Below are 27,059 nucleotides of genomic sequence, written 5' to 3'. Positions count from 1 at the left end.
TATTTGGTTGCTAGGGAAAAAAACGGCATCCCATAATGATTACACTCTGAGTCACGAGTCAAACGGTCCAACCCCCGTGTCTCTACGATGTTCTGATGCGGAGATATAAGGCTTTGTTTACTCTGTTGCTAGGGTACTGTATTTGGTTGCTAGGGAAAAAATTGGCATCCCATAATGATTACACTCTGAGTCACTAGTCAAACGGTCCAACCCCCGTGTCTCTACGATGTTCTGATGCAGAGATATAACTGTTTGAATTTTATGTTGCTAGGGTGCTCAAAAGTGGTTGCTAGGGGCGTGGCTTAAAAGCTTTGGGAATATCCTGATAGACTGATTGGATGTCTGAGTTAAATGAGCCCACCCCCTTGTCTTTACGACATTGTAAAGCAAAGATATCCCATCTGGAACTTTTTTATTCCCTTATATGGGCATGTTTCCTGCCCCATTATAAGTCAATGGGAAAATTCGGGTGCCTCTTACACCCCAGGGGTACAACTTACACCCCATTGTGATCCATGTTCTTACAGAGTCTACCACCCTCTTCAAATAATGTAACCCACATGTTTTTTCAAAATCCTCGCTCGTACCTGTGACCCGTCAAAGTTTTTGCAATGTTAAGTCTATGGGATTTTCCCCCATTGACTTTTCATTGGGGCACTTTTGGGCGCCTCTTACACCCCAGGGGTACAACTTACACCCCAATGTGATGTATGTTCTTACAGAGTCTACCACCCTCTTCAAATGTTGTAACCCACATGTTTCTACAAAATCCTCGAGCGGAGCTATGACTCGTCAAAGTTGGGCGTAATGTTAAGTCAATGGGATTTTTCGGGTGGTTTTTCGCCCCCCTTTCGGAAATCCTGCACCCGATCGCTTATAAAAGTCATAGCACACCTCTCCTCAATAAGCCGGTCGATTTGAGCCCTCTTTCATGGGTCTACGACAAACCGTGCGGGACGAGTTAGGTGCCGAAAAAACGTGCAGATGTAAGAATAAAATATAACTAGATAGGTACATTTCCTGAAGAAAATGTGAAGTGGTGCTTGCCGTGGCAAATTTCGGGCGACAGTATATGATTATACTCCAAATCAAAAGTAAAAAGATCCAACTCCCGTGTCTTTACGATGTTCTGATGCGGAGATATAAGGCTTTGTTTATCCGGTTGCTAGGGTACTGTATTTGGTTGCTAGGGGGGAAATGGCATCAACTACTGATTACCCGCCGAGTCACGAGTCAAACGGTCAAACTCCCGTGTCTCTATGATGTTCTGAAGCGGAGATATAAGGCTTTGTTTACTCTGTTGCTAGGGTACTTTATTTGGTTGCTAGGGAAAAAATTGCCATCCACTAATGATTACATGCAGAGTCACAAGTGAAATGGTCCAACCCCTGTGTGCCTACGATGTTCTGATGCGGAGATATAAGGCTTTGTTTACACTGTTGCTAGGGTACTGTATTTGGTTGCTAGAGAAAAAAATTGGCATCCACTAATGATTACATGCCGAGTCACGAGTAAAACGGTCCAACCCCCGTGTCTCTACGATGTTCCGATGCGGAGATATAAGGCTTTGTTTACACTGTTGCTAGGGTATTGTATTTGGTTGCTAGGGAAAAAATTGGCATCCACTAGTGATTACCCTCAGAGTCACGAGTCAAACGGTCCAACCCCCGTGTCTGTACAATGTTCTGATGCGGAGATATAAGGCTTTGTTTTTCCGGTTGCTAGGGTACTGTATTTGGTTGCTAGGGAAAAAATTGCCATCCACTAGTGATTACCCTCCGAGTCACGAGTCCAACGGTCCAACCCCCGTGTCTCTACGATGTTCTGATGAGGAGATATAAGGCTTTGTTTACTCTGTTGCTAGGGTACTGTATTTGGTTGCTAGGGAAAAAAATTGGCATCCACTAGTGATTACCCTCCGAGTCACGAGTCAAATGGTCCAACCCCCGTGTCTTTACGATGTTCTGATGCGGAGATATAAGGCTTTGTTTACTCTGTTGCTAGGGTACTCTATTTGGTTGCTAGGGAAAAAATGGCATCCACTAGTGATTACCCTCCGAGTCACGAGTCAAACAGTCCAAACCCCGTGTCTCTACGATGTTCTGATGTGGAGATATAAGGCTTTGTTTACTCTGTTGCTAGGGTACTGTATTTGGTTGCTAGGGAAAAAAATTGGCATCCACTAGTGATTACCCTCCGAGTCACGAGTCAAACGGTCCAACCCCCGTGTCTTTACGATGTTCTGATGCGGAGATATAAGGCTTTGTTTACTCTGTTGCTAGGGTACTGTATTTGGTTGCTAGGGAAAAAAATGGCATCCAATAATGATTACACTCTGAGTCACGAGTCAAACGGTCCAACCCCCGTGTCTTTATGATGTTCTGATGCCGAGATATAACCGTTTGAATTTTATGTTGCTAGGGTGCTCAAAAGTGGTTGCTAGGGGCGTGGCTTGGTAGTGGCCAATGATGTGCGCAATTGTTACACGCCTAGTCACAAGTAAAACGGTCCAACCCCCGTGTCTCTACGATGTTCTGATGCCGAGATATAACTGTTTGAATTTTATGTTGCTAGGGTGCTCAAAAGTGGTTGCTAGGGGCGTGGCTTAGTAAGTCTTTAAGGATCCTGAGAGACTGATTGGATGCCTGAGTAAAATGAGCCCACCCCCATGTCTCTATGACACTGTGGTGCAAAGATATCCATCTGGGCATTTTATAATGGCAGTCTATGGGAGATGTTGCTAGGGTGCCCAAAATTGTTGCTAGGGGCGTGGCTTAATAGATCTGAGATGATCCTGAGAGACTGATTGGATGCCCGAGTAAAATGAGCCCACCCCCTTGTCCCTACGAAGCTGCAATGCGAAGATATCCCATCAGGAAAATTTTTATTCCCTTATGGGCGTGTTCCTTGCCCCATTGACTTTTCATTAGGGCACTTTTGGGAGCCTCTTACACCCCAGGGGTACAGCTTACACCCCATTGTGATGCATGTTCTTACAGAGTCTACCACCCTCTTCAAATGTTGTAACCCACATGTTTCTACAAAATCCTCAAGCGGAGCTATGACCCATCAAAGTTGGGCCCAATGTTAAGTCTATGGGATTTTCCCCCATTGACTTTTCATTGGGGCACTTTTGGGCGCCTCTTACACCCCAGGGGTACAACTTACACCCCAATGTGATATATGTTCTTACAGAGTCTACCACCCTCTCCAAATGTTGTAACCTACATGTTTCTACAAAATCCTCGAGCGGAGCTATGACTCGTCAAAAATGGGCTCAATGTTAAGTCAATGGGATTTTTCGGGTGGTTTTTCGCCCCCCTTTTGGAAATCCTGCACCCGATCGCTTATAAAAGTCATAGCAGTCGTGTCCTTAATAAGTCCGTTGATTTGAGCCCTCTTTCATGGGTCTACGACAAACCGTGCGGGACTAGTTAGGTGCCGAAAAAGTGTGCAGATGTAAGAATAAAATATAATAATAACTAGATATTAAAGTTTGAGGACAAACTTTATGTTGGCTTGAAAAAGTGTAGCCGGAACGTTTAAAACGGTTTGACAGAAGTTTAGTTTAGTAGGCTATCCGGCTGTTAGTATGTTTAAGTATGATGTTAGCATGATTAGCATGAAGCTAGCATGATGTAAGCATGATTAGCATGAAGCTAGCATGATGCTAGCATGATTAGCATGAAGCTAGCATGATGCTAGCATGATTAGCATGATGTTAGCATGATTAGCACAAAGCTAGCATGAAGCTAACATGATTAGCATGAAGCTAACATTTATTATGTTGCTAGGGTACTAAGTTTGGTTGCTAGGGAGAAAATTGGCATCCCATAATGATTAACCTTCAAGCCACAAGTAAAACGGTCCAACCCCCGTGTCTCTAAGATGTTCTGAAGCGGAGATATAAGGCTTTGTTTATTCCGTTGCTAGGGTACTAAGTTTGGTTGCTAAGGAGAAAATTGGTATCCCATAATGATCACCCTTCAAGCCACAAGAAAAACGGTCCCACCCCCGTGTCTCTAAGATGTTCTGAAGCGAAGATATAAGGCTTTGTTTATTCCGTTGCTAGGGTACTAAGTTTGGTTGCTAGGGAGAAAATTGACATCCCATAATGATCACCCTTCAAGCCACAAGTAAAACGGTCCAACCCTCGTGTCTCTATGATGTTCTGAAGCAGAGATATAAGGCTTTGTTTATTCCGTTGCTAGGGTACTAAGTTTGGTTGCTAGGCAGAAAATTGGCATCCCATAATGATCACACTTCAAGCCACAAGTAAAACGGTCCAACCCCCGTGTCTCTACGATGTTCTGATGCGGAGATATAAGGCTTTGTTTATTCCGTTGCTAGGGTACTAAGTTTGGTTGCTAGGCAGAAAATTGGCATCCCATAATGATCACTCTTCAAGCCACAAGTAAAACGGTCCAACCCCCATGTCTCTACGATGTTCTGATGCCGAGATATAAGGCTTTGTTTGTTGTGTTGCTAGGGTGCTCATATTTGGTTGCTAGGGGCGTGGCTTAATAACTCTGTAAGGATCCTGAGAGTCTGATTGGATGCCTGAGTAATATGATCCCACCCCCATGTCTCTATGACAGTGTGATGCAAAGATATCTATCTGTGCATTTTATAATGGCAGTCTATGGGAGATGTTGCTAGGGTACCCAAAATTGTTGCTAGGGGCGTGGCTTAATAGCTTTGGAGAGATACTGGAAGACTGATTGGATGCCTGAGTAAAATGAGCCCACCCCCATGTCTCTACGCCACTCTAGAATGAAGATATTCCATCTGGGACGTTTTTATTCCCTTATATGGGCGTGTTCCCTGCCCCATTATAAGTCAATGGGAAATTTTGGGGGCCTCTTACACCCCAGGGGTACAGCTTACACCCCAATGTGATGTATGTTCTTACAGAGCCTGCCAGCCTCTTCAACTGTGATAAGCCACAAGTTTCTACAAATTTTTCGTTCGCAGCTATGACCCGTCAAAGTTGGTCGTAATGTTAAGTCAATGGAAATTTTGGGGTGTTTGAGCCCCCCGTTTAGGAATTCGGTAGGTCCCATCAGTTAGAAAAGTCATAGCATAAATCTACGGACCAGTCTTAAAAGTTTTGTAAAGTTTTGTGGGTGTAGCTTGAAAGCTCTAGGAGGAGTTACAGTCAGAAAAAATGGGGATCAGAAGAAGAATAATAATAATAACTAGATAGGTACATTTCCTGAAGAAAATGTGAGTGGTGCTTGCCGTGGCAAAATTCTGGGGACCATATATGATTATACTCCAAGCCAAAAGTAAAACGGTCCAACTCCCGTGTCTCTACGATGTTCTGATGCGGAGATATAAGGCTTTGTTTACTCTGTTGCTAGGGTAATGTATTTGGTTGCTAGGGAAAAAAATGGCATCCACTGGTGATTACCCGCCGAGTCACGAGTCAAATGGTCCAACCCCCGTGTCTCTACGATGTTCTGATGCGGAGATATAAGGCTTTGTTTACTCTGTTGCTAGGGTACTGTATTTGGTTGCTAGGGAAAAAAACAGCATCCACTAGTGATTACCCTCCGAGTCACGAGCCAAACGGTCCAACCCCCGTGTCTCTACGATGTTCTGATGCGGAGATATAAGGCTTTGTTTACTCTGTTGCTAGGGTACTGTATTTGGTTGCTAGGGGAAAAATTGGCATCCCATAATGATTACAATCTGAGTCACGAGTCAAACGGTCCAACCCCCATGTCTCTACGATGTTCTGATGCCGAGATATAACTGTTTGAATTTTATGTTGCTAGGGTGCTCAAAAGTGGTTGCTAGGGGCGTGGCTTAATACCTATGTAAGGATCCTGAGAGACTGGTTGGATGCCTGAGTAAAATGAGCCCACCCCCATGTCTCTATGACACAGTGGTGCAAAGATATCCATCTGGGCATTTTATAATGGCAGTCTATGGGAGATGTTGCTAGGGTGCCCAAAATTGTTGCTAGGGGCGTGGCTTAATAGATCTGAGATGATCCTGAGAGACTGATTGGATGCCCGAGTAAAATGAGCCCACCCACTTATCTCTACAACACTGTAAAGCAAAGATATCCCATCTGTAACTGTTTTATTTCCTTATATGGGCATGTTTCCTGCCCCATTATAAGTCAATGGGAATTTTCGGGTGCCTCTTACACCCCAGGGGTACAACTTACACCCCAATGTCATGTATGTTCTTACATAGCCTACCACCCTCTTCAAATTTAGTAACCCACATGTTTCTACGAAATCCTCGCTCGGACCTATGACCTGACAAATTTTCCCGCAATGTTAGTCTATGGGATTTTGCCCCATTGACTTTTCATTGGGCATTTTTGGGCACCTCTTACACCCCAGGGGTAAAACTTACACCCCATTGTGATGTATGTTCTTACAGAGTCTACCACCCTCTTCAATTGGTGTACCCCACCTGTTTCTACACAATCCTCGAGCGGAGCTATGACTCGTCAAAGTTGGGCCCAATGTTAAGTCAATAGGATTTTTCGGGTGGTTTTTCGCCCCCCTTTCAGAAATCCTGCACCCGATCGCTTATAAAAGTCATAGCACACCTCTCCTCAATAAACCGGTCAATTTGAGCCCTCTTTCATGGGACTACGTGAAACCGTGCGGGACGAGTTACGCGCCGAAAAAGTGTCCAGAAAAAGAAGAATAATAAGTATGCAAGATAATAATAGTGATGCCTTGCATAAATGCAAGCACCACTAATAATAATAAGATTAAGATGAAGAACAGTATGTTGGCTTTTTCAAGCCAACATAATTATAATAATAACTAGATAGGTACATTTCCTGAAGAAAATGTGAAGTGGTGCTTGCCGTGGCAAAAGTCTGGGGGCAATGTATGATTATACTCCAAGTCACGAGTCAAACGGTCCAACCCCCGTGTCTCTACGATGTTCTGATGTCGAGATATAAGGCTTTGTTTATTGAAGGTAGTATGATTACCATGAAGCTAGCATGATGTTAGCATAAATAACGTGAAGGTAGTATGATGTTAACATGATTAGCATAAAGCGAACATCATTAGCATGAAGTTCACATGATGTTAATATGATTAGCATGAAGTTAGCATGATGTTAGCATGATTATCAGGAAGTTGGCATGATGTTAGCATGATTAGCATGAAGTTAGCATGAAGTTAACATGAAGCTAGCATGATGTTAACATGATTAGCATGAAGCTAGCATGAAGCTAACATGATTAGCATGAAGTTAGCATGAAGCTAGCATTAAGCTAGCATGATTAGCATGAAGCTAACATGAAGCTAACATGATTAGCATGAAGCTAGCATGATTAGCATGAAGTTAGCATGATTAGCATGATGTTAGCATGATTAGCATGATGTTAGCATGATTAGCATGAAGTTAGCATGAAGCTAGCATGAAGCTAGCATGATTAGCATGAAGTTAGCATGAAGCTAACATGATTAGCATGAAGCTAGCATGATTAGCATGAAGCTAGCATGATGTTAGCATGATCTTAGCATGATTAACATGATGTTAGCATGATTAGCATGAAGCTAGCATGAAGCTAACATGATTAGCATGAAGTTAGCATGAAGCTAGCATTAAGCTAGCATGATTAGCATGAAGCTAACATGATTAGCATGAAGCTAGCATGAATAGCATGAAGTTAGCATGATTAGCATGATGTTAGCATGATTAGCATGAAGTTAGCATGAAGCTAGCATGATGTTAGCATGATTAGCATGAAGCTAGCATGAAGCTAACATGATTAGCATGAAGCTAGCATGATTAGCATGAAGCTAGCATGATGTTAGCATGATGTTAGCATGATTAACATGATGTTAGCATGATTAGCATGAAGTTAGCATGAAGTTAACATGAAGCTAGCATGATGTTAACATGATTAGCATGAAGCTAGCATGAAGCTAACATGATTAGCATGAGGCTAGCATGATTGGCATGAAGCTAGCATGATTAGCATCAAGCTAGCATGATGTTAGCATGATGTTAGCATGATTAGCATGAAGCTATCATGATTAGCATGAAGTTAGCATGATGTTAGAATGATTAGCATAAAGATAACATGATGTTAGCATGATTAGCATGAAGCTAGCATAATGTTAGCATGATTAGCAAGAAGTTAACATGAAGTTAGCATGAAGCTAGCATGATTTAACGTGAACTTAGCAAGATTTATTATGAAATTAGCATTAAGCTAGCATGAAACTAGCATGAAGCTAGTATGACTTAGCATTAAGCTAGCATGAAGCTAACATGACCCAAAGACCCAACCCCCATGTCTCTATGATGTTCGGATCCAGAGATATAAGGCTTTGTTTATTATGTTGCTAGGGTGCTCATATTTGGTTGTTAGGGGCGTGGCTTGGGAGTGGCCAACAATGTGGCCAGTTATTACACTCTGAGTCACAAGTAAAATGGTCCAACCCCCGTGTCTCTACGATGTTCTGATGCGGAGATATAAGGCTTTGTTTATTCGGTTGCTAGGGTGCTCATATTTGGTTGCTAGGGGCGTGGCTTGGGAGTGGCCAATGATCTGGCAAGTTATTTCACTCCGAGTCACAAGTAAAACGGTCCAACCCCCGTGTCTCTACGATGTTCTGATGTCGAGATATAACTGTTTAAATGTTATGTTGCTAGGGTGCTCAAAAGTGGTTGCTAGGGGCGTGGCTTAATACCTCAATAAGGATCCTGAGAGACTGATTGGATGTCTGGGTAAAATGAGCCCACCCCCATGTCTCTATGACACTGTGCTGCAAAGATATCCATCTGGGCATTTTATAATGGCAGTCTATGGGAGATGTTGCTAGGGTGCCCAAAATTGTTGCTAGGGGCGTGGCTTAATAGCTCTGAAATGATCCTGAGAGACTGATTGGATGCCCGAGTAAAATGAGCCCACCCACTTATCTCTATGACACTGTAAAGCAAAGATATCCCATCTGGAACGGTTTTATTCCCTTATATGGGCGTGTTCCCTGCCCCATTATAAGTCAATGGGAAATTTCGGGGGCCTCTTACACCCCAGGGATACAACTTACCCCAGGGATACAATAGTAATAGTGATGCCTTGCATAAATGCAAGCACCACTAATAAATAAATAATAAGTATGAGCAATAATAATAGTGATGCCTTGCATAAATGCAAGCACCACTAATAATAAGTATGAGCAATAATAATAGTGATGCCTTGCATAAATGCAAGCACCACTAATAATATCCCCGCACAATAGTAATAGTGATGCCTTGCATAAATGCAAGCACCACTAATAAGTTTAAATAGCATTTCAGTAAGTTGGCTTTCTCAAACCAACTTAATTACTGTGTCTACTGCACGGCATGTAGAGAGTTATCCGCCATTACACGAGTACACGCATCCTAGTTTGTAGACAATGCTTTCTCAATCTGAAGCGTGCAGTTTTCAGTGCTGCGGGGCATGCAGGCTGAACTGCACAAGCCATACCCTGCTGAAAAAAAACAGCATCAAACCAGCATGGACCAGCATGGGAATTATGCTGTTCTATGCTGGTTTAGCTGGTGGTCACCAGCATACCAGCACCAAAACACAACATATGCTGGTATGACCAGCATGGGATGCTGGTGCTATTGCTGGTTTAGCTGGAGCTAATGCTGGTTTGGTGCTGGTTTAGCTGGTGCTAATGCTGGTTTGATGCTGTTTTAGCTGGTGTTCACTAGCAAACCAGCGCCAAAACACAACATATGCTGGTCTTGCTGGTCTGCTGTTTTTTTCAGCAGGGTAAACATATTACATGATAGCAAATATATAAATGAGGATAAATGACTTACTTCAGGAATATTATCCTTCTCCAGTGCGTCTGTCGTTGTTCTTCTTAGGTGACGTTAAATATGACCACATCTTTGCTCTTCTTCATTGTCCAGACATAACTGAAGGTCTTCCTCACGTGTGTGTGTGGTGTTTATCACCCGAACACATTACGGAGTCTTTACATCTGATTAAACTGTATGTTTTGTTTGTCACTGTTTTGACTGTTCGCCTATTCATTACCATGTGAACAGCGGGTGCCGCCTGTGGGTGTGACAGCATTAGAGATAATGGAAAAACTGTACTCTCTTTACTTCGATGCAGATCATATAAACAGGCAATATTTGTTTTCGATTATAATTAGTTTGTTTAAAAGTAGACATTCAAGGCTTTCTTTGGATATGTGTATTATGTTTGTACGAGTATTCGTGGAGTTTCAATTGATTTTTGTAACGTGTTTTGAGAGACAGCTGGTGGAGACAGAGATGTCTGAATGCACACCCTGTTTATTTTCTTTATTTGACAAAAATACAAAGATTTGTTGTTATTGTGAATGTACACAAATTAAAGAAGACTCTTCACAGTTTCAAATGGTGTCAAACACGTAAGTGTATGATTATTTATGAGGGAGTATTTTAAGTTAATTCTGCTATGATAAGGAGAAAACACGTCAAAATTCGGCACCGCGTTTTTGGACCCCAGTGAGTTAATCAGCGCTGTCTCACGTCACATTGTCCACTACGAGAGCACATGAGAAGATGGCCCCATTGTATGGAATACAAGATAGCATCAAATATCCTACCATTAGATAACTGCAGAACACAGTGTAAATAATGGTAAAGTTACGTTGATTACTATGTCTTTTATCATCAAATCTCAAAGTATGAAAATACAGCAATTAAACTCTCAGACAATTGTTACTCTCTGTGCCCTCGTTATAATAGTCCTCCTAACTGTGGTGTTCATAACAAAACCGGCTATTATAGCTAAACTAAAATATTAACTCACATATGCAAGTTATTAAGTAAGAGAATATAGAGATCTCTAAATGTCTAAAGGTGCACGACGCACAAACTAAAGGAGCAGAAAACATTTATATTATTAGTTAAAGGGGCGGTGAATTTGTCGATATTTACTGTTTTATACTGTTGTCTGATGTCTACTTATGATGTTCGTGTGGTTTTCACATTCAAAAACATCAAAAGCAATAAGTAATAGGCTATTTTGTAACATGGATTAGTGGCTCTCTGGAGAAAAGCTTCGTTTGAAGGGGCGGGCCGCATTGAAGACCTGGACGTAAACACCCACTGCTATGATTGGACAGCTTCATTCCCCATCATTACATGTGGGGAAATGTTTTAAAAACATTAATGTGTAAAAATAGCAGCCAAATATATGTGTGACCCACAAAAGATTCTGGGTGCTAAAGATGATACACATAAATGACAATACGTATAGTAAAGTAGAAACAAAACTTTAAACTCGACGTGACTAAAGTACCGTAAACAACACAGTAAGCACGCATCAGAATCTTAACTGCGGCTGATAAATCCTTATCAATAACTTTTATATTTCTATTGTGCTTGTAAGGTTGCTCTTACATACACGTAACATTACATACCACAGTTATGTGATAAAAAAGCTTTGTTGAGTGTTTGACGCAACTTGCCTAAATTACCATATACAACACAGTAAGCGGGCATCATAATCTAAATTGCGGCTGATAAGTCCTTCCTTAACAATAACTTTGCATATTTCTACCATTAAATTACAATCGTATTGTTAAGTGTTGTACCTTTATTAATCGTTTAATATTTTTTGTAAATTAAAAAAGTCAAACATACGTGTTTAGACACGGATGTTACAACAGGACATATCAAGCGATCTCTTCTAACAAAGCAATAGTGAAACGCAGTAACTTAAATAAAGTAAAATGTCTTACTTGCTGTGTCATTTTCGTCAGATCCAATATAAGTGGTGCTTTTATCAGTCTCTGCAAATCCAGCATCGACTTGCTTCTTTACAAATGAATCCGAAATACACAAAGTCAACAAACACTCCCCACACGAGCTGGAACTTCTTAAAAAACAACCTTTATCCACGCATTCCTAATGTTATTTTTCGAGCCTCCGAATTAAAGTATTCAGCTTCTGTGTTGTTCCCGCACAGTTCTTCCACAACCCAAGGCTCCGTATCCATGGTTACTGTATCATAACAGATCACCGCGACAAAATAAAAGTCTCTCAGAAGAAATGTATTTAAAAGTCATTTTGGTTACATTTGGCAATCTTTAAAGACATGTTTACTGATTGTTGAGACACACGTATGTCACGCGAAGCTGTGGGCGGGGCTACAAGAGTGGTAATTGTATTTGGCTTTGGGGAGGTGCTTCAATTCTACTTTGACGTCATATTTTTTCGAATTCCACACTCGGGTGAAATACTGGCTTGGTGCCAAAAACTGTTATATTTCAGTAGCACGGACGTTTTCAGTTCTGAAACTTGCAGGATGTTCATTTAACTATGATGACCTCTCATATAACAAATTATCAAGTTAAAATTGAGTATTTGATTCACCACTCCTTTAAATCATGCATTCAAGTTGTTCCCGATGAAGCTAACTGCTGTAAACATATAAATGCTGTGGTGACTCCCCATGTGTAATGTTGCATGATTGCACTGCTGAATGATTAAGCCAACTGTTTGCATTTATTGGCAAAAACAAAAGGGTTGCATTTTTTAAATTTTGTTTAATGTATAAACTTTAAGACATGCCAGTCAACTGCATCTATTGAATACCTAAAAACAATGATACAGTAAGATTGTGAATCACTACTACTAAATTAGCATGATTACTCAAGGAGAAAGTGTTGAAGTAATGACTGCTGGAAATGGGGCTGCTTTGATTTAATAAAAAATTGCTTTTTTAAGTAGTAATGGCACTGTTCTGTAATTTCCTGACTATACATTGTGATTAGTTGGTAAATTAAACTACCAAATTCCTTTTAAATCAGCAAAATATGTACATTATTCCAAACGTGGCCTACCGTGTATATCAAAACAACAGATTATCTTGAAATCAAGAAGTTATTATAGATCTGATGACTGTTTTTTACACTCTAGATTAAATGCCTCTATGGTTTTGGAGAAACAGCTGAAAAAGATGGACAGCAATGTCACAGGCTATGAAAAAAAGCTCAGCAATGATTCTGCCATTCCAGACGTTCCCAGTGCCATCCAGACCCGTGCCCAAGAGCTTCAGGTAACAACTAAAATTACTTTTCTATTAATGTAGAGGTGTAAACCTCTTTCAAAGACTGCCTACTGTATGCTTATTAACAACAACCAAACATGCAAAAATAAGAAACAATAAAACAAACTATGGAAATAATTTATTTTATTTACTTGTGTTTGGCACTTGCTAAATAAGCTCTGTTATTATTTTTATTAACTCATTCCCCACCAGCATTAAAAGTTGCCCACCAGCATTTTTTGTGATTTTCACAAACCTTTCACAAAATGCCTTCCAGGAAAATATTCTTCTATAAATATATAAACATCAAATATATCAAATGAAAGAGCAGGCCCTCTACTTTCAAACAAACAAACGGGGAAAAAAAGTTTCATCCTATCTTCATTTGTTCTCTTTTTATAACCTTTTCACATATGGGTAGGTTTCTTAAAAAATACCAAATGTTGAGTAAAAAGCTGAAATAATTGCAGTTTTTTATAAATTGGGTAAGACCACAATTTAGTGGACAAAAGTGGAATGACAGATAATTGGCAGGGAAATGTTTTCTCTTAATTGACTTAACTCGTCAATGGCGGGGAAAGAGTTAAACTTTATTAAGGACACACACAGTCCAAAAAACACAGTTCACAATATCACTTATTCACATAAAGATTGTGTATACAGCATAAAATTAAACTAACAATTAAAAATGTAAAAGTGCCCAAATATTATATTATACAAAAATAACTCCTTGTTTAATGCAGAGCTTAAAGAGAGATGTGGCTGGCAATCAAAGTGAGATGCAGAAGCTTAGTGAGGACCTAGAGGGACTTAAGAAGTTATGCAGTTCACTTGAGCAGGGTTATCAGGAGTACTGTCCTGATATACAGAAACAGGAAACTGAGGTGAAAAACATTCAAAGCCGATATGCCAATGTAAGCAATCAGCTACATGAAAGGTGAGTGCTATGTGCATGTTTTAAAAGCATAAATCTAAATTAGGATTTTAAAGTGAATCTGGTTTCTTACTAGTGGTGTTTTTTAGTTGTTATGTGTAGTTATTTCTTTTCTGCAGTTAAAAAAGTTTTAAAAAGTTTTCTTCTTTAGAGAGAGGCTTTTGCAAGAGGCTAGCAAAAAACACCAGGACTTTCAGAATGTGAGCCAATCACTGGGCTCTTTCTTTGATAATCTACCAAATAACAAGATCAACCCCAAAGATGATTTGTCTCAAATCAATGCCAAGTTGAACTTACAGAAGGTGAGATGTTTACACTATATCTGACAGAATCTTAAGTAGTAACAAAAGTAACTTTTGTTTTGTGTGAACTTTGTGTGTGGCTGTTTTATTTTCATTAAAAGAGGATGGTAGAGGATATACGAAGAAAGGGTAACGACATGGACAGGGTGGTTGATCTCTCCAAAGACCTCCAGAGTGCCCTTAATGTAAGTCAAATGCTTTGGTTATAGGTAAAAGTTTGTATCTAGAACCACAGACCAAATATATGTTATTTTAAAGACAATTAAATTAAACGATTTAAAATACATGGCATTGTTTTAGTTAAACTGTGTTTTGTAATTATCAGTGTTGGGGGAGCTACTCTGAATCTGTAGTTGGACAAGCTACTTATCAGTTAAAGTAGTTAAGATACAGCTAAGCTACCTTGTTTTATTTTTATACCCCCTGTATTCCCAAAACTCCCTAACATACATGCAATTCATTTACCCAGAATCACATTGCAATGCCAAACATTTGTTCTCACCATCAAATTGAGTGGGCTGTCATGTATTACGTAACCTTATGCAGTGTCTGTACCAAACTCAGCTGGAATTGGCCTCTAGGGCTCGATGTGGTTTTTTTTAAAGTATAAATAATAGGTTATAAATAAACAAATGATGTGTTTCTTTTAAAGTTTAAATAATAGGTTATAAATAAACAAATACAATCTGAGACTTGTTTAATAAAAGTTTAACAAATCACTATTGTAAATGGACCAAAACAGTTTAACAAACAAATTCAAAGTAATCATTCGAAAATAGAAGCAAGATGTCTTCACCACGAGGTTCAGCCTCGAAGACCCAACCTTATTCGGACATAAATTATTAAATCATTTTTTGAGTTTCTCAATACCATTACACCTTTTTTATATTACGCTAGGTATGCATATATCCATACCTGTCAAGTATTCCGTTTTGGCCAGAAGAAATTCTCGTATTTCACCCTTCCTTCCCGCCGTACTTTTTTAAATTGAGACTTGTAACATTTGGCATCATCGTGTCATTTTTATAAGTAAACTGAGTGAGCAAAAGAAGTATCGGCTTAAGAATATCGGCAGCCTGTATCGGTCATCGGCTAAGGCTGATGAAACAAAAATCGCTATCGGCACTAAAAAAAATCCATATCGGTCGATCCCTAAAAAGAACTATACCCACAGAACTGTCTTTTAACCATCTTCCTGTGTTTATCCTGTCTTTTCCTCCATTCTTTTCTGACATTTCTTTGCTCCCTGTCAGATAATTCTTTGATACTTTTCAGCATCCCTTCTTCCCTGCGTTTCTGATTTTGTTCATTTCCTTTTTCTTGGTACCTCTCTGGGTCCTCCCTCAATCTTTGTCTGTATTTTCTCAGTCTGTCCGCTCTACTTTCATCTTTCCGTCTATGCATGTTGGCGATTCCTCTCTCTCTGTAGCTATCTCTACAAATTAACCAAAGATATTTACATTTTTAGTGTGAGCCTGCCGTGTCTACACTTAACAATGACATGTCAATTTACAATGATACTGATAAGTGCTATCTGTTATGTCAATTATATAAAGCAATCAGTCAAAGTCACGCTAAATTAGCGCAGAATGTTTTCCTAGAGACCAGAGGTACAAACATATAGCCTTCATTTATATCAATAATGAGTCCAGCTACTATGAATTAATTAAATTATTCTGGCGTAGTTCATTTTATCTTAGTTTGTAGTCCTAGTCAAATCACGTACAACATTACAGAAATATGACTGACAAATTATTTGTACTGAAAAAGAATGTGTGTGCACTTGAAAGTTTCTATTTATTTATTAAAATAAAGAAATAAGTGTCATTTTGTCACTACCGAAACAATCACGTCACAACCGAAACGTCAACACATGTTTCGGTTGTGACTGTTTCGGTAGTGACGATTTAAGCTAACTTTGATCCTACTGCTAAGATGCTAATCAGTACATAGTTAGCTAGCACAGTTCTCGACATTGAAACATGAGTAAAACCTAAATGACCAGTAGAAAAAAAAACGTAATTAATCATTGAAAATGTGTGATCGGTAGTGACATACATAAATGTCACACACTGATTTCCAAACTTTTGATCACATTAAAAGTTAAACCTTCCAATTGTCTATAAACCCTACGTTATGCTGAGGGCACCACTTTGACATCCAGCCATGAAGAGACACTAATCTACTGTAAGTTTCATCCCCCCGGTAGGCGGGGAGGGGACCAGAGCAAATTACATTGTCTGACATTGTTTTTGCAATTTCACACACCTCTTTAATAGTATCTTTGGTGATCTCCGACTGGCGGAGTCTGGTGTCATTCGTGCCGGCGTGAATAACAATCTTAGAAAACTTACGGTTAGCATTAGCCAGCACTTTAAGTTTGGATCTAATGTCAGACGCTCTGGCTCCCGGTATACAATCGACTATGGTGGCTGGTGCCTCAATGCCAACGTTCCTGAGTATAGAATCTCCAATAACCAGGGCACCTTTAACAGATGTCTCAGCCGGTGTATTGCTGAGTGGAGAAAATCTGTTTGATATTAAAACAGGAACGTGATTTGGATGCCGAATGCGACTAGGCCGCCTGACAGTCACCCAGTTAGTCAGCCGCCTTGACTCTGAAGTCGGAACCGAGCCATGTGTATTACGTTTAACACTAGGCGCACCCGAAACAGTGTTTGTAACATTAACATTAGCGGTCTTACTGTCCTCAACTAGCATTCGGATGCGCGCTTCTAGTTCTGCAACCTTCTCCGTCAGCCTTACTACTTCAATACACTTAGCACATGTAAACCCCTCTATGCTGACAGAAGAAGCTAAACTGTACATGTGGCAAGTAGTGCAGGTTACAATGACAAGCGGAGTCTTACCGTTTTCATGCTGGGCGATGGCGTCTCCGTTCGCCAGACAGCGGTCCGTGAAGCTGCATCGAGATGGGTGCTCGCTCGTTGCGTGCCTCGGTCGTCTCCGGGTGCCTGGAGCCAGGGTGATGTGAGGCATGCTGTACCGCCTGGTGCTAATGCCGGGACACAACTCCTCCACAGCTTCCCGCTCTGGTGAGGAAAGGTCTGAAAAACATACATCGGATGAGTCCGCCATTAGATCGAAAAAGGCAGATTTACAGTAAACAGACAGTGAGCAAGTGCTAACTTCAACCGGCACGTTTGTTTATGCTAGTGGGCTATATGCTAGCACTAGGTGTTTACTAGTGATAGATCGTTTTACTTATTAATACTGTTCAAAAATCGTCACGGTAAAGTATTCCTAAGATAAACTAGTACGTTATATTATATAGATAGGAACGAGATAGTAAGAAAATAGGATTTAGATTATGAACTCGACGGAGCTCCAATGCACGGAGCAGCGTTTCCTCGTTTGCTAATGCTGTAAAGAGGGCTGACGTGACGTGGTAGTGACGTGAAAATGTGGGACAGTGTTTTTTACATGATTTTTACTGAAAATATACAATAAATATATTTTTGGTTTTAATTAACAAAAGTATTTAAAATGATACTTCTTAAAACAATGATAAAAAAATTAAAACAAATTATTTCATATTTTTTTGTATGGTGAAATTCAGACCTTGGGGTTTGGGAAAACCACCTCTCAATTGAAAGCACCATATAAATGATGATGATTTTATATATAAAGCCTGCAGCTACCTCAAATATTACTTTGGGTTTTGATTGCTATTTGCATTAATTTTGCAAGTAATTTGCTATACTACAATAATGCTTTTTAAATTAGTTTTTGGTTACGGGACAGCAATTTGCACAAATTCGGTAGAATGGCCCATAAATATATATATACACAGTATACATATCCTACAAAATGTTAAGAGTTTGATTTCTTTCTTTTATAAGATATGTATATATATTGTGTGTATATATATATATATATATATATATATATATATATATATATATATATATATATATATATATATATATATATATATATATATATATATATATATATATATATATATATATATATATATGAAGAGTTTGGTTCCAAAACGCAATAAATCCATTTTCACAAATTTCGGTAAAAACGTGTTTTCTATACCAAGAAAGTGACAAGATGAAAACCACTATTTTCTGTTACAAACTTTCACATAGCATCTTTAGGTTATAAAAACATAAAAAATTCAAATCCATAACTTGATTTTCAAAGATTTATTATAAAAACTAATTCTTTTTTCCACAAAATGCAATAAATCCATGACAGTTTTTTATTTCAAAATGCTATAAATCTATTAAATCAATGTATAAATGTGCATTCATCTTTACCATTTTATATTTATTTAGTTGACTAGTGGTATACAATGATTAAAAAATAAACATTAATGGCATTAACCAAAACACTAACTTTGTTATATTACGAACACATTGCTGCGGTTATACTTAACGTCGTCTCTTTACATTTTCACAGCGATCAGCTGTAAAATGTTTTGGTCGCGCTCGATTTTCGTTGACTTTGAGTAAAATAATGTTACGTTTTTCATAAGATCCTCTGGGGTCAATGTTTTAGCATGAGAAGCTTGATGCAGTCTGGAGAACAAGCAACCGAGTGCCTCTTGCGGAAATTATTAGATGTTGATGGCTTACGTTTCTTTCCCGTCACAGAAACCCATCACAGGTTTAGCAATGCAATTAAAGTATTATTTTGTTTTGTTTGTTGATCACGAAGTATACAAAGTAGATGAGGAAAACTAGGACTCCGTGTACTCAGCGCGCCGCCATTGTTTGTTTACATTGCGTGACTGGTGGGCTGTAATTATCAGGAATGGATTTATTGTGTTCTGTAAAAAAGGAGGAGTGGCGTTTGTCGCATTTTGGGAAAAAAGGGAGAAAAGATGAGAGAATAACACGGCGGGTATTGGATTTTGCGTAAAATTAAGAATTTACTTTTAACTACTGACCTGATATAATACAGATTTTGGCAGTAACTCATTTTTTTCAAAAATGGCGTTTATCGCGTTTTGGAACCAAACTCTTTTATATATATTATAAAAGAAAAGAATCAAACTCTTAACATTTTGCAAAGCAAAGTACATCCCCCATCCTGCAAAGGACATTTTATCATTTACCATGTCTGTGGTTTTAACAAGTTCTATTTTTAAATATAAAAACATATACAGTATAAGAACTAAGCTTGAACCCACTAAGACACTTACTTTGCAAAATACAATGTTATTGTAAAAATTCAATTAACTGAATAATTGTTAATAAAGAATGTCTTAAGAAAAAGATTTGGTTAAATACAATGTAAAGTAATTCAATTATGTTTGTAAACTACACAACACTTAAATATCAATCTTAAAGTGTAACTAAACCCCTGGTCAAAAAACTTCCTAAAATCAATGAGCAGCACTAATAAAGCATCATTCTTACTGATCATTACAAAAAAGAGTTGGTTTAGGGTTCAGTTACTCTTTAAATTGACAGTCTGCAAAAGTGCCCATGAATAGGCATACAAGAAAATAATTAGAGAGAGTTCCGCGTCGGTTTTCATTTATACCTTAGCGTCATCGTCCACGTCAACGTGCAAACACTCGTGCAGACCGCTGGTAGGCAGTATCCACTTGTGTAACCACAGTAGCAGCGCGACGGTCAAAGAAGAAGAAGCTTGGCAAGTTAACCCACAAACAAAGAAGAAACAGCAACTTGTTGTAAATGATTTGAGAAAACCAGCAATGATGGAAGTAAAAAACTGTGACTTTTGTTGCAGTTTGAGTTAAATCACTCCTCAACTTGGCCATTTTTGTTTTCACCGTCGCAAATGGAAATACCTATGACGCAGTTTTTTTAACCTGCCGGGAGGGGTTCTGGTGGACCAATCACAGGCTATGGATAGCCTACTGCGTAGAGCTTACGCACGACTATAAATCGGGCTTAAAGGCGGAGTCCACGATGTTTGAAAAACGCGTTGGAAAAGGAGACGGGCCGACTACCAAAACACACTTATAGCCAATCAAATCAAATCAAATGCCGGGTTGCATATGTGTGGGGCGGGTCTATCAACAGAAGGTCCAGATTCTATTGGGGTAGGGGCGTGTTTGTTTAGGTGATTTCAAATATCAACATTGGCTTTCAAACATCATGGACTCCGCCTTTAATATGCCGTTATACTCCATATAACTCAATGTACATGCCAGAAATTAAGCTCTGTTTTTTTTACACAGGCCTACTGCAGGGTTAATGGTGCCACATGGTGATCAACAGTAAAAATGACAAATTTTACCTCTTAGCAAAAGGAAAAACCGCCAACAATCAAGAATGCATGATTATATACAAGGCCGCCTTAATGCACGGGCTTACCTGGGCTGAAGCCCAGGGGCCTCCCAAGTTCAAGGGCCTCCCAAGTTTGCGTTCATGATGAGCTGAAAAGGTCATATTGTTTTGTAACTTGTCAGGTTTTCTGTCAATCACTCTAATTGCACGTTACATGGCTGATGATTGGTCCGTTATAACTTAACGTGAAATAATGTTAGACGTAACATATTTTTTATTCCGCGTAATGTAATTAAGTGCGCGTTGTCAACTTGACATTCCTGCACGTTAGACTGAGTGTGACAGAGAAACGGGAAATAATCCACCAACAAATGAAAGAGTAATTTCTGAAATGTCATAATAAGCACCAGTGAGGTCAGGTGCAGGTCTCTCTCTCTCTCTCTTTCGTGCGTGCGCTCGCTCGTTCGCTCTCTCTGTGCTCGCCTCGTTCAGCTGTCTCTGGCATGCAGAAGTCTCTCCAAACGTGCACAAGAAACTGTGCCGCTAAATTAAGAAAGAAGTTCCCGCACATAATGCTGTTAGTTGTTATAAAGTTTAAGTTTACTCGCGTTTATATCAGTGACGCGTGCGCAGCTGGAGCGATGTAGTTTGACGCGACGTTAGCTCACAGTACACATCTGTTGGTTTAGAAAGACGAGAAAGAGACGCAACGGTAAATGTGCAAGTCTAAGAAAGTAAAGAGCGACAAGACCATCTCAAATGATCATCCCCTGATAGCACCATTCATATTTATAATCTCCTTATCTTTAGATCTTATATACATGTATGTTCCCTGTCTGTCTTGTGCATATTCATACTTGGTCGTTTTACATGCTTATGTATGGATAAATACTAAATACAATGCATACTATATCTTCAATTGCCTACAAAATAAACAACTGATTAAAAATCAAGATTCTGTCTATAAAGACTTATCTTTTGTTATCATTAATGCATTTAACAAGATTCTGTCTATAAAGACTTATCTTTTGTTATCATTAATGCATTTAACAAGATTCTGTCTATAAAGACTTATCTTTTGTTATCATTAATGCATTTTCACTTCAAAACTAACTTTAACTTATTATATTTTTAAAACTGTGGTGAGCATTTAGTTATGAGTGGCAATTTTCTGCAAAATTGTATATTCCAAAAAAACTATATAAATATAAAGCTTATAAACATATATACTTTCACACATTTTGGTTTTATTATCACCACAAGTTGCTGTGTGTGGTTGTTAAATAAAGTGTCTTGTGTTTATGCTCAAGTGGGCTCAGTGATATGTTAATAACAATATTATGGTGTTTTCTGGCTCAAAGAGGGAAAACTCACTGTTATATGTCTCGAAAGAAACTAATGCATTTTGTGATGTAGATTACCTATATTACACTTAAAAATAAAATATTAGACTATAAATCGAGGGGAAGGGGGGCCTACAAAACCTCTTAGCCCCGGGGCCTCACATTAGGTTAAGGCGGCCCTGATTATATAGTGTCTTGGCTTTGCAATCAAAAAGTGTTGTTGTAATGGAAGTCAATGGGGCAAAAAAGCCACAAACAACTAATTAGGAAGAAAATAAAAAAAACTGATGCTGCATAAAAACTAAAAATGCATCAAAGCCAATGTTTTTACCATAGACTGTAAAAAAAGATGGAAGTAGTGTCCGTGATATCACCCATTGCTTTATGAAGATCGTTTTTGAAGCTTAAAGTAGGTGTTGCCTATGTCGCCATCTTGGCCGCGCGTCATCGCGCATCACTCGCGGATGTCCGAAAATGGATAAAGAGGCAGGATGTGGGTGAAGCTGAGGTGTCTGGTTGCGGAAACCATGCCCGCCTAACTCGATTCTAGTGACCGCAGTGGCTGTTCACCCCACACTTAAGTGTCCACGCCCTTAATTATGTAGAACTTTAAAGCTTAATATAATTTAAACGGAGGAGTTACAAAAAATTCACCCCACTCACAGTTGTCATGAAGGGCAAACTTAGACCAAAAACTACTTTTGTACCAGGCTGTAAACATATTATTTTCTACTGTAAAGTTGGCCATTTTAACATGGGGGTATATGGGAATTGACTCCCTTTTGGAGCCTGCCTCTAGCGGCCAGTCGATAAATTGCAGTTTAAGTTACTTCCGTATTGGCTTCATCTGAGAGATCGGAAGGTTGCCCCTCAGTTTTTACCAATCTTTGACAAGCCCAAGACTGTGAAAAAGGTAAAACAACTCCAGTCCACAATACCTTTTTATATTGAAAATCTGTAATTTTGTTTGTGTTTGTTATCAAATCAGTGACACCACTTATGAACTCGACAATTAAAGAGTTAAAATCATGGACATTTTGTAAGCATTTGGTAGTTTTGATCAATACTGAGGGTCATTAACAGATATTGAAAAAAAAATGGAAAAAATATTCATCTGATAAATTTTTACAGCCATTTAATGTAGGTCTTTTTTTGTATACGAACAACCCGAAAGGGTAGTTAATTTGCCCGCGGTATATTGGTGAGATTTTTAAAAATTTCAAAGCATTTTCTCAAAATATTTGTAAATATAAGATGTGTCACCAAAAATCATTCTATTTGCTAAAACACAGAAAAAAGTTGTGGCCAAATTTTTTTTGTGGCCAAACCCCCCCCAAAAATGGCCTCAACAACCATAAGGGTTAAAGGCACCTCTAAGAGGTTTTTTTCCCCGCTTGGCAAGATGACCGGATGTGACGTGGGGACGTGGCAGCATCGACAATCCCATTTTTTAATTTGAAGAGGTCGTGACTTAATTTCGAAATCGTGACACCCTTAACACCAAGTTATATCAGGATTTCTTGTTCTGTTGGATTGGCAGATGTTTTGCCAAAGCATTGGTGCATAAATGGAAAACACATTAATCATCACATTAAATTAGAAATAGAATTTAAAAAAAGCAGGCTAATTAATACATTTTTCATATATAAATTAATAAATTTCATTATTTAATTTGAACTTTAAAAACAGTCGACATTGTGTGGACTTTACTCCTGCTCAATTTTACGTAATCATTAGATGATCTCCCAGTGAACTATGTGTGAAGTCGCAAGATGCATGACTGAACAGTGCTTGAAGGCATTGCAAGTTTTAGCACAATGTATTGCATTTGGCCACGCTACGCCGCTACTTGCTAAAATAAGTATTTATCTACTGTAAAAGCTACATTGCTTTTAAAGTAACTGAACCACTGTCAAGCTACAAAACAGGTAGTTAAGTTAGTAGCATTGCTACATGTAGTTAACTACTCCCCAACACTGGTAATTATTGTAAATATTGCATTTATTTTGGCCAGGAATATGAGATGAATTGTGACAAGTACAATGCTACTCTTGATGATGCACCCAAGACAAATGCTGAACGCTTTTACACCTCCACACTGGCTAGCTCTGTTGCAAAACAGGTATGATATGTGAAACTACATGGTACAACAATCTTACATTAATATCAGTAAAATATTACATTTTTATTTTGCTGTGCTACAGGAGAAGGACCTTATGAACCGTTATGCTGAGACAGCTGCTGAGAGTGACCAGTTACTGAAGCAGATGGACTTAGCAAACAACATAATTGCTGAGGTGCAGTTGAATTAAAGATCAGTAGCTGAGCACAGATTTATAACTGATCGGAAAGATAAATTACATTTGTACCATATTTAAACAGTAATGAGTATTTTTTTCTATACAGAATCAGGAAAAAGTAAATGTGGTACAACAACAGGTACAACAAAATGCTTTTGAGGACACTGAAATTTTGCAGAAAGAGTTAAAGGAGGAAACAGCTAGACGCAACAATCTGGAGTATAACCTTGGCACCATGAAGAACAGATATTTATCTTTGAAAAGTCGAAGAGGAGTGGATCGAAGAGAGGAGAAGGAAATTCTGCAGTACTACCGTGACCCAAAACTTGAGGCTAGTGTGGAGGACTTTTACAAGAAGACTCATGAAGAAGCAATTAAACGTACCAAAACCCAAAGTGAGATTGAGGTGATAACAAGAAAGATCACTAGTATAGAAAGCGAAATTAAGAACACAGAGCCCAAGCTAGTGACGAGAGAGGTCACAGAGGTGGAGAAAGACCCTTATCTGGATGTAGAATCCTCAAACATTCGAGAAAAGATAAGCAAGTTGAGGAATGAAATTAGAGTCAAGGAACAGGAAAAGGCCCACTTGAAAACAGAAATAACGATTTTGGAGCAAAAGAAGCACAACATAAAAGAAAAGGTAGTGCAAAAGGAAGTGGTAAGACTGGAGAAAGATCCTGTAATGGTTCAGGCCATAAGGACATTTGAGATGGAGGTATCAGATGAAGGTGAGAGAAGCAAATCACTCATGAGTGAAATCTCCCAAACCAGGAGTCAGATCAATTTCCTGGAGAGGCTCATTCCAACCTTAGAACCAAAAGTTGTCACCAAGGAAATTAAAACTGTTGAGCAGGACCCTGGACTAATAAACGAGTCTAAAGGACTTCTGGTCAGAATAGAAGAGTTAAAAAATGAGAACACAAATCTCATTATTGAGCTCAATAACATTCAGTCACGCCACATCCAAATACAACAGATTAAACCTAAAGTTGAAGTTAAGGAAATCATAAACGAGATTTTCAGGGTAGCCCCTGAGACAGAGGCAGAGATGCAGCGCTTGAGAAAGGACCTTCAAAACAACAGCAGTCAGAGCTCAGACTATGAAAGACAAATCAACATGATTAAAACTGAGATCGCAGCTTTGCATGCACAGAAACCCAACATTGAGTATAAGGAAGTACTTCAAGAGGTTGTAAAAGAGGAAAGAAGTCCAGAAAATGTAAGAGAAATACAGAAGCTCTCAGATCAAGTTTATTCTTTACAAAGATCCTACAGTACTTTACAGGACAATCTTATCAATCTACGAAAAGACAGGGATGAATGGAAGGCTGAAAAGTCAAAGGTTGAGACCAGGATTGTCACTAAAGATATAACCAAGTATGTTGATGATCCTCTTCTGGAGAAAGAGGCAGATCGTCTCAGAAGAATGGTCCGTGAGGAAACTCAGAGGCGCAGAGCTACTGAGGAAATGGTCTTTGATCTTCAAAATAAGTATATTCAGCTTGAGAGACAAAAACCAGAGGAAAAAGTAGTCATGCAAGAGGTGGTGCGCCTACAAAAGGACCCAGCCCAAATCCTTTCTTATGAAAGGCTTGGTAGAAGTCTAGATGAAGAAGTCAATAATCGGAGAAAATTTGAGCTTGAGGTGCAGCAGTTGAGAACACTGATAGAAGATAAGGAAAGAATCATTAGGAGCAGCGATGAAAGGGAAAGAAAGATCCAGGTGGAAACTGAGTTAAGACAAATTAAATCAAGAATCTATGAGTTAGAAACCTCACCACCTCCCATTGAAGAGAACATTGTTATAGAGGAAGTTTTGAAAGTTGAGAGGGATCCAAAACTAGACAAAATAACCAATGGTCTTCGAGCAGATATGGATAAAGAGAGCAGCGACATTATGAGGTTCGAGAGAGACATCCGGAAATTGAAATTTGAGATAGACATCCTACAGCGAGAAAAATCTGTGGAGAAGACTGTCTATAAGGAGGTTGTTCGTGTAGAAAAAGACCAGGCAGTAGAGGTGGAGCGGTCCAACCTTCATGAACAGGTACTTCAGCAAAGACATGCCAGACAAGACCTTGAGGACAAAATCTACTATCTAAAAGATAAACTGCAGCAACAAGAAAGCAAAAGAACTAGCACTTCCCTGGAGGAGACCAACTTAATTCATGATCGAGACAAACTGCAAAGAGAAAAAGATAACCTCCAGAGAGAACTGAGATCTTTAGAATCACAAAGACAAAACATCAGTATCTCATTCCAGCAACATTCTAGGCTCATGAGTGAAAGAAACCAAATGAACAGGCACAGAAGCATCAAAATGGAATCTGATGTTCAGAGGCTTGAAAGGGAGATCCTGGAAGAAAAGGACAAAATCTACAAGCGAGATAACATAATCAGAGAGCTAAAGAACAGTTTGAAGAAAGAGGAATCCTCAGAGACTCGCACCAAAGAGGTTAATGTCTCCACAAAAATTAGCATCTTAGACCCTAACACAGGTAAAGACATGTCACCTTATGATGCCTACATGCAAGGCTTTATTGATCGCAGCCAGTACATCCAACTGCAGGAGCTTGAATGTGACTGGGAGGAAGTCACCACAATGGGACCTGAAGGTGAGATATCCTTCTTGCAAGATCGCAAAAGTGGCAAGCAATACTCCATCAAAAATGCCTTAAGAGAAGGCAGGGTGACTAATTACCAAGTACAACAATACAAGGATGGAAAAATGCCTATTTCAGAGTTTGCTCTTCTTGTGGCTGGAGAAACTAAATCTCGGTCATACATCCCAATTAACAGCCAACCAACTCAACAGCATTCTACTTATTCCTCCACATACTTCAGTCATACATAACCATACAGGCTTCATTTTTTTTTTTTTTGATTATCAAATTTTAATTAT

General features: G+C 39.0%; 1 protein-coding gene across 2 annotated transcripts in view; it reads left to right on the top strand.

The window, feature by feature from the left end:
* evpla (envoplakin a) overlaps positions 1-27,059 on the top strand; it is a 145,679-nt gene extending 118,620 nt beyond the window's left edge. For both annotated transcript variants that reach the window (XM_073870904.1, XM_073870903.1), the window contains exons 16-22: positions 12,910-13,048; positions 13,783-13,976; positions 14,125-14,275; positions 14,377-14,460; positions 23,869-23,976; positions 24,059-24,151; positions 24,261-27,059. In XM_073870904.1, the coding sequence (XP_073727005.1) occupies positions 12,910-13,048; positions 13,783-13,976; positions 14,125-14,275; positions 14,377-14,460; positions 23,869-23,976; positions 24,059-24,151; positions 24,261-27,011 (3,520 nt within the window). In that variant the 3' untranslated portion in view covers positions 27,012-27,059. The remainder of the gene's footprint in view (positions 1-12,909; positions 13,049-13,782; positions 13,977-14,124; positions 14,276-14,376; positions 14,461-23,868; positions 23,977-24,058; positions 24,152-24,260) is intronic.

Source organism: Misgurnus anguillicaudatus, chromosome 8 (assembly GCF_027580225.2).
Source record: "Misgurnus anguillicaudatus chromosome 8, ASM2758022v2, whole genome shotgun sequence".
Lineage (NCBI taxonomy): Eukaryota > Metazoa > Chordata > Actinopteri > Cypriniformes > Cobitidae > Misgurnus > Misgurnus anguillicaudatus.
The sequence above is the reverse complement of the archived record's forward strand: the minus strand, read 5'-3'. Positions and strand labels throughout refer to the sequence as shown.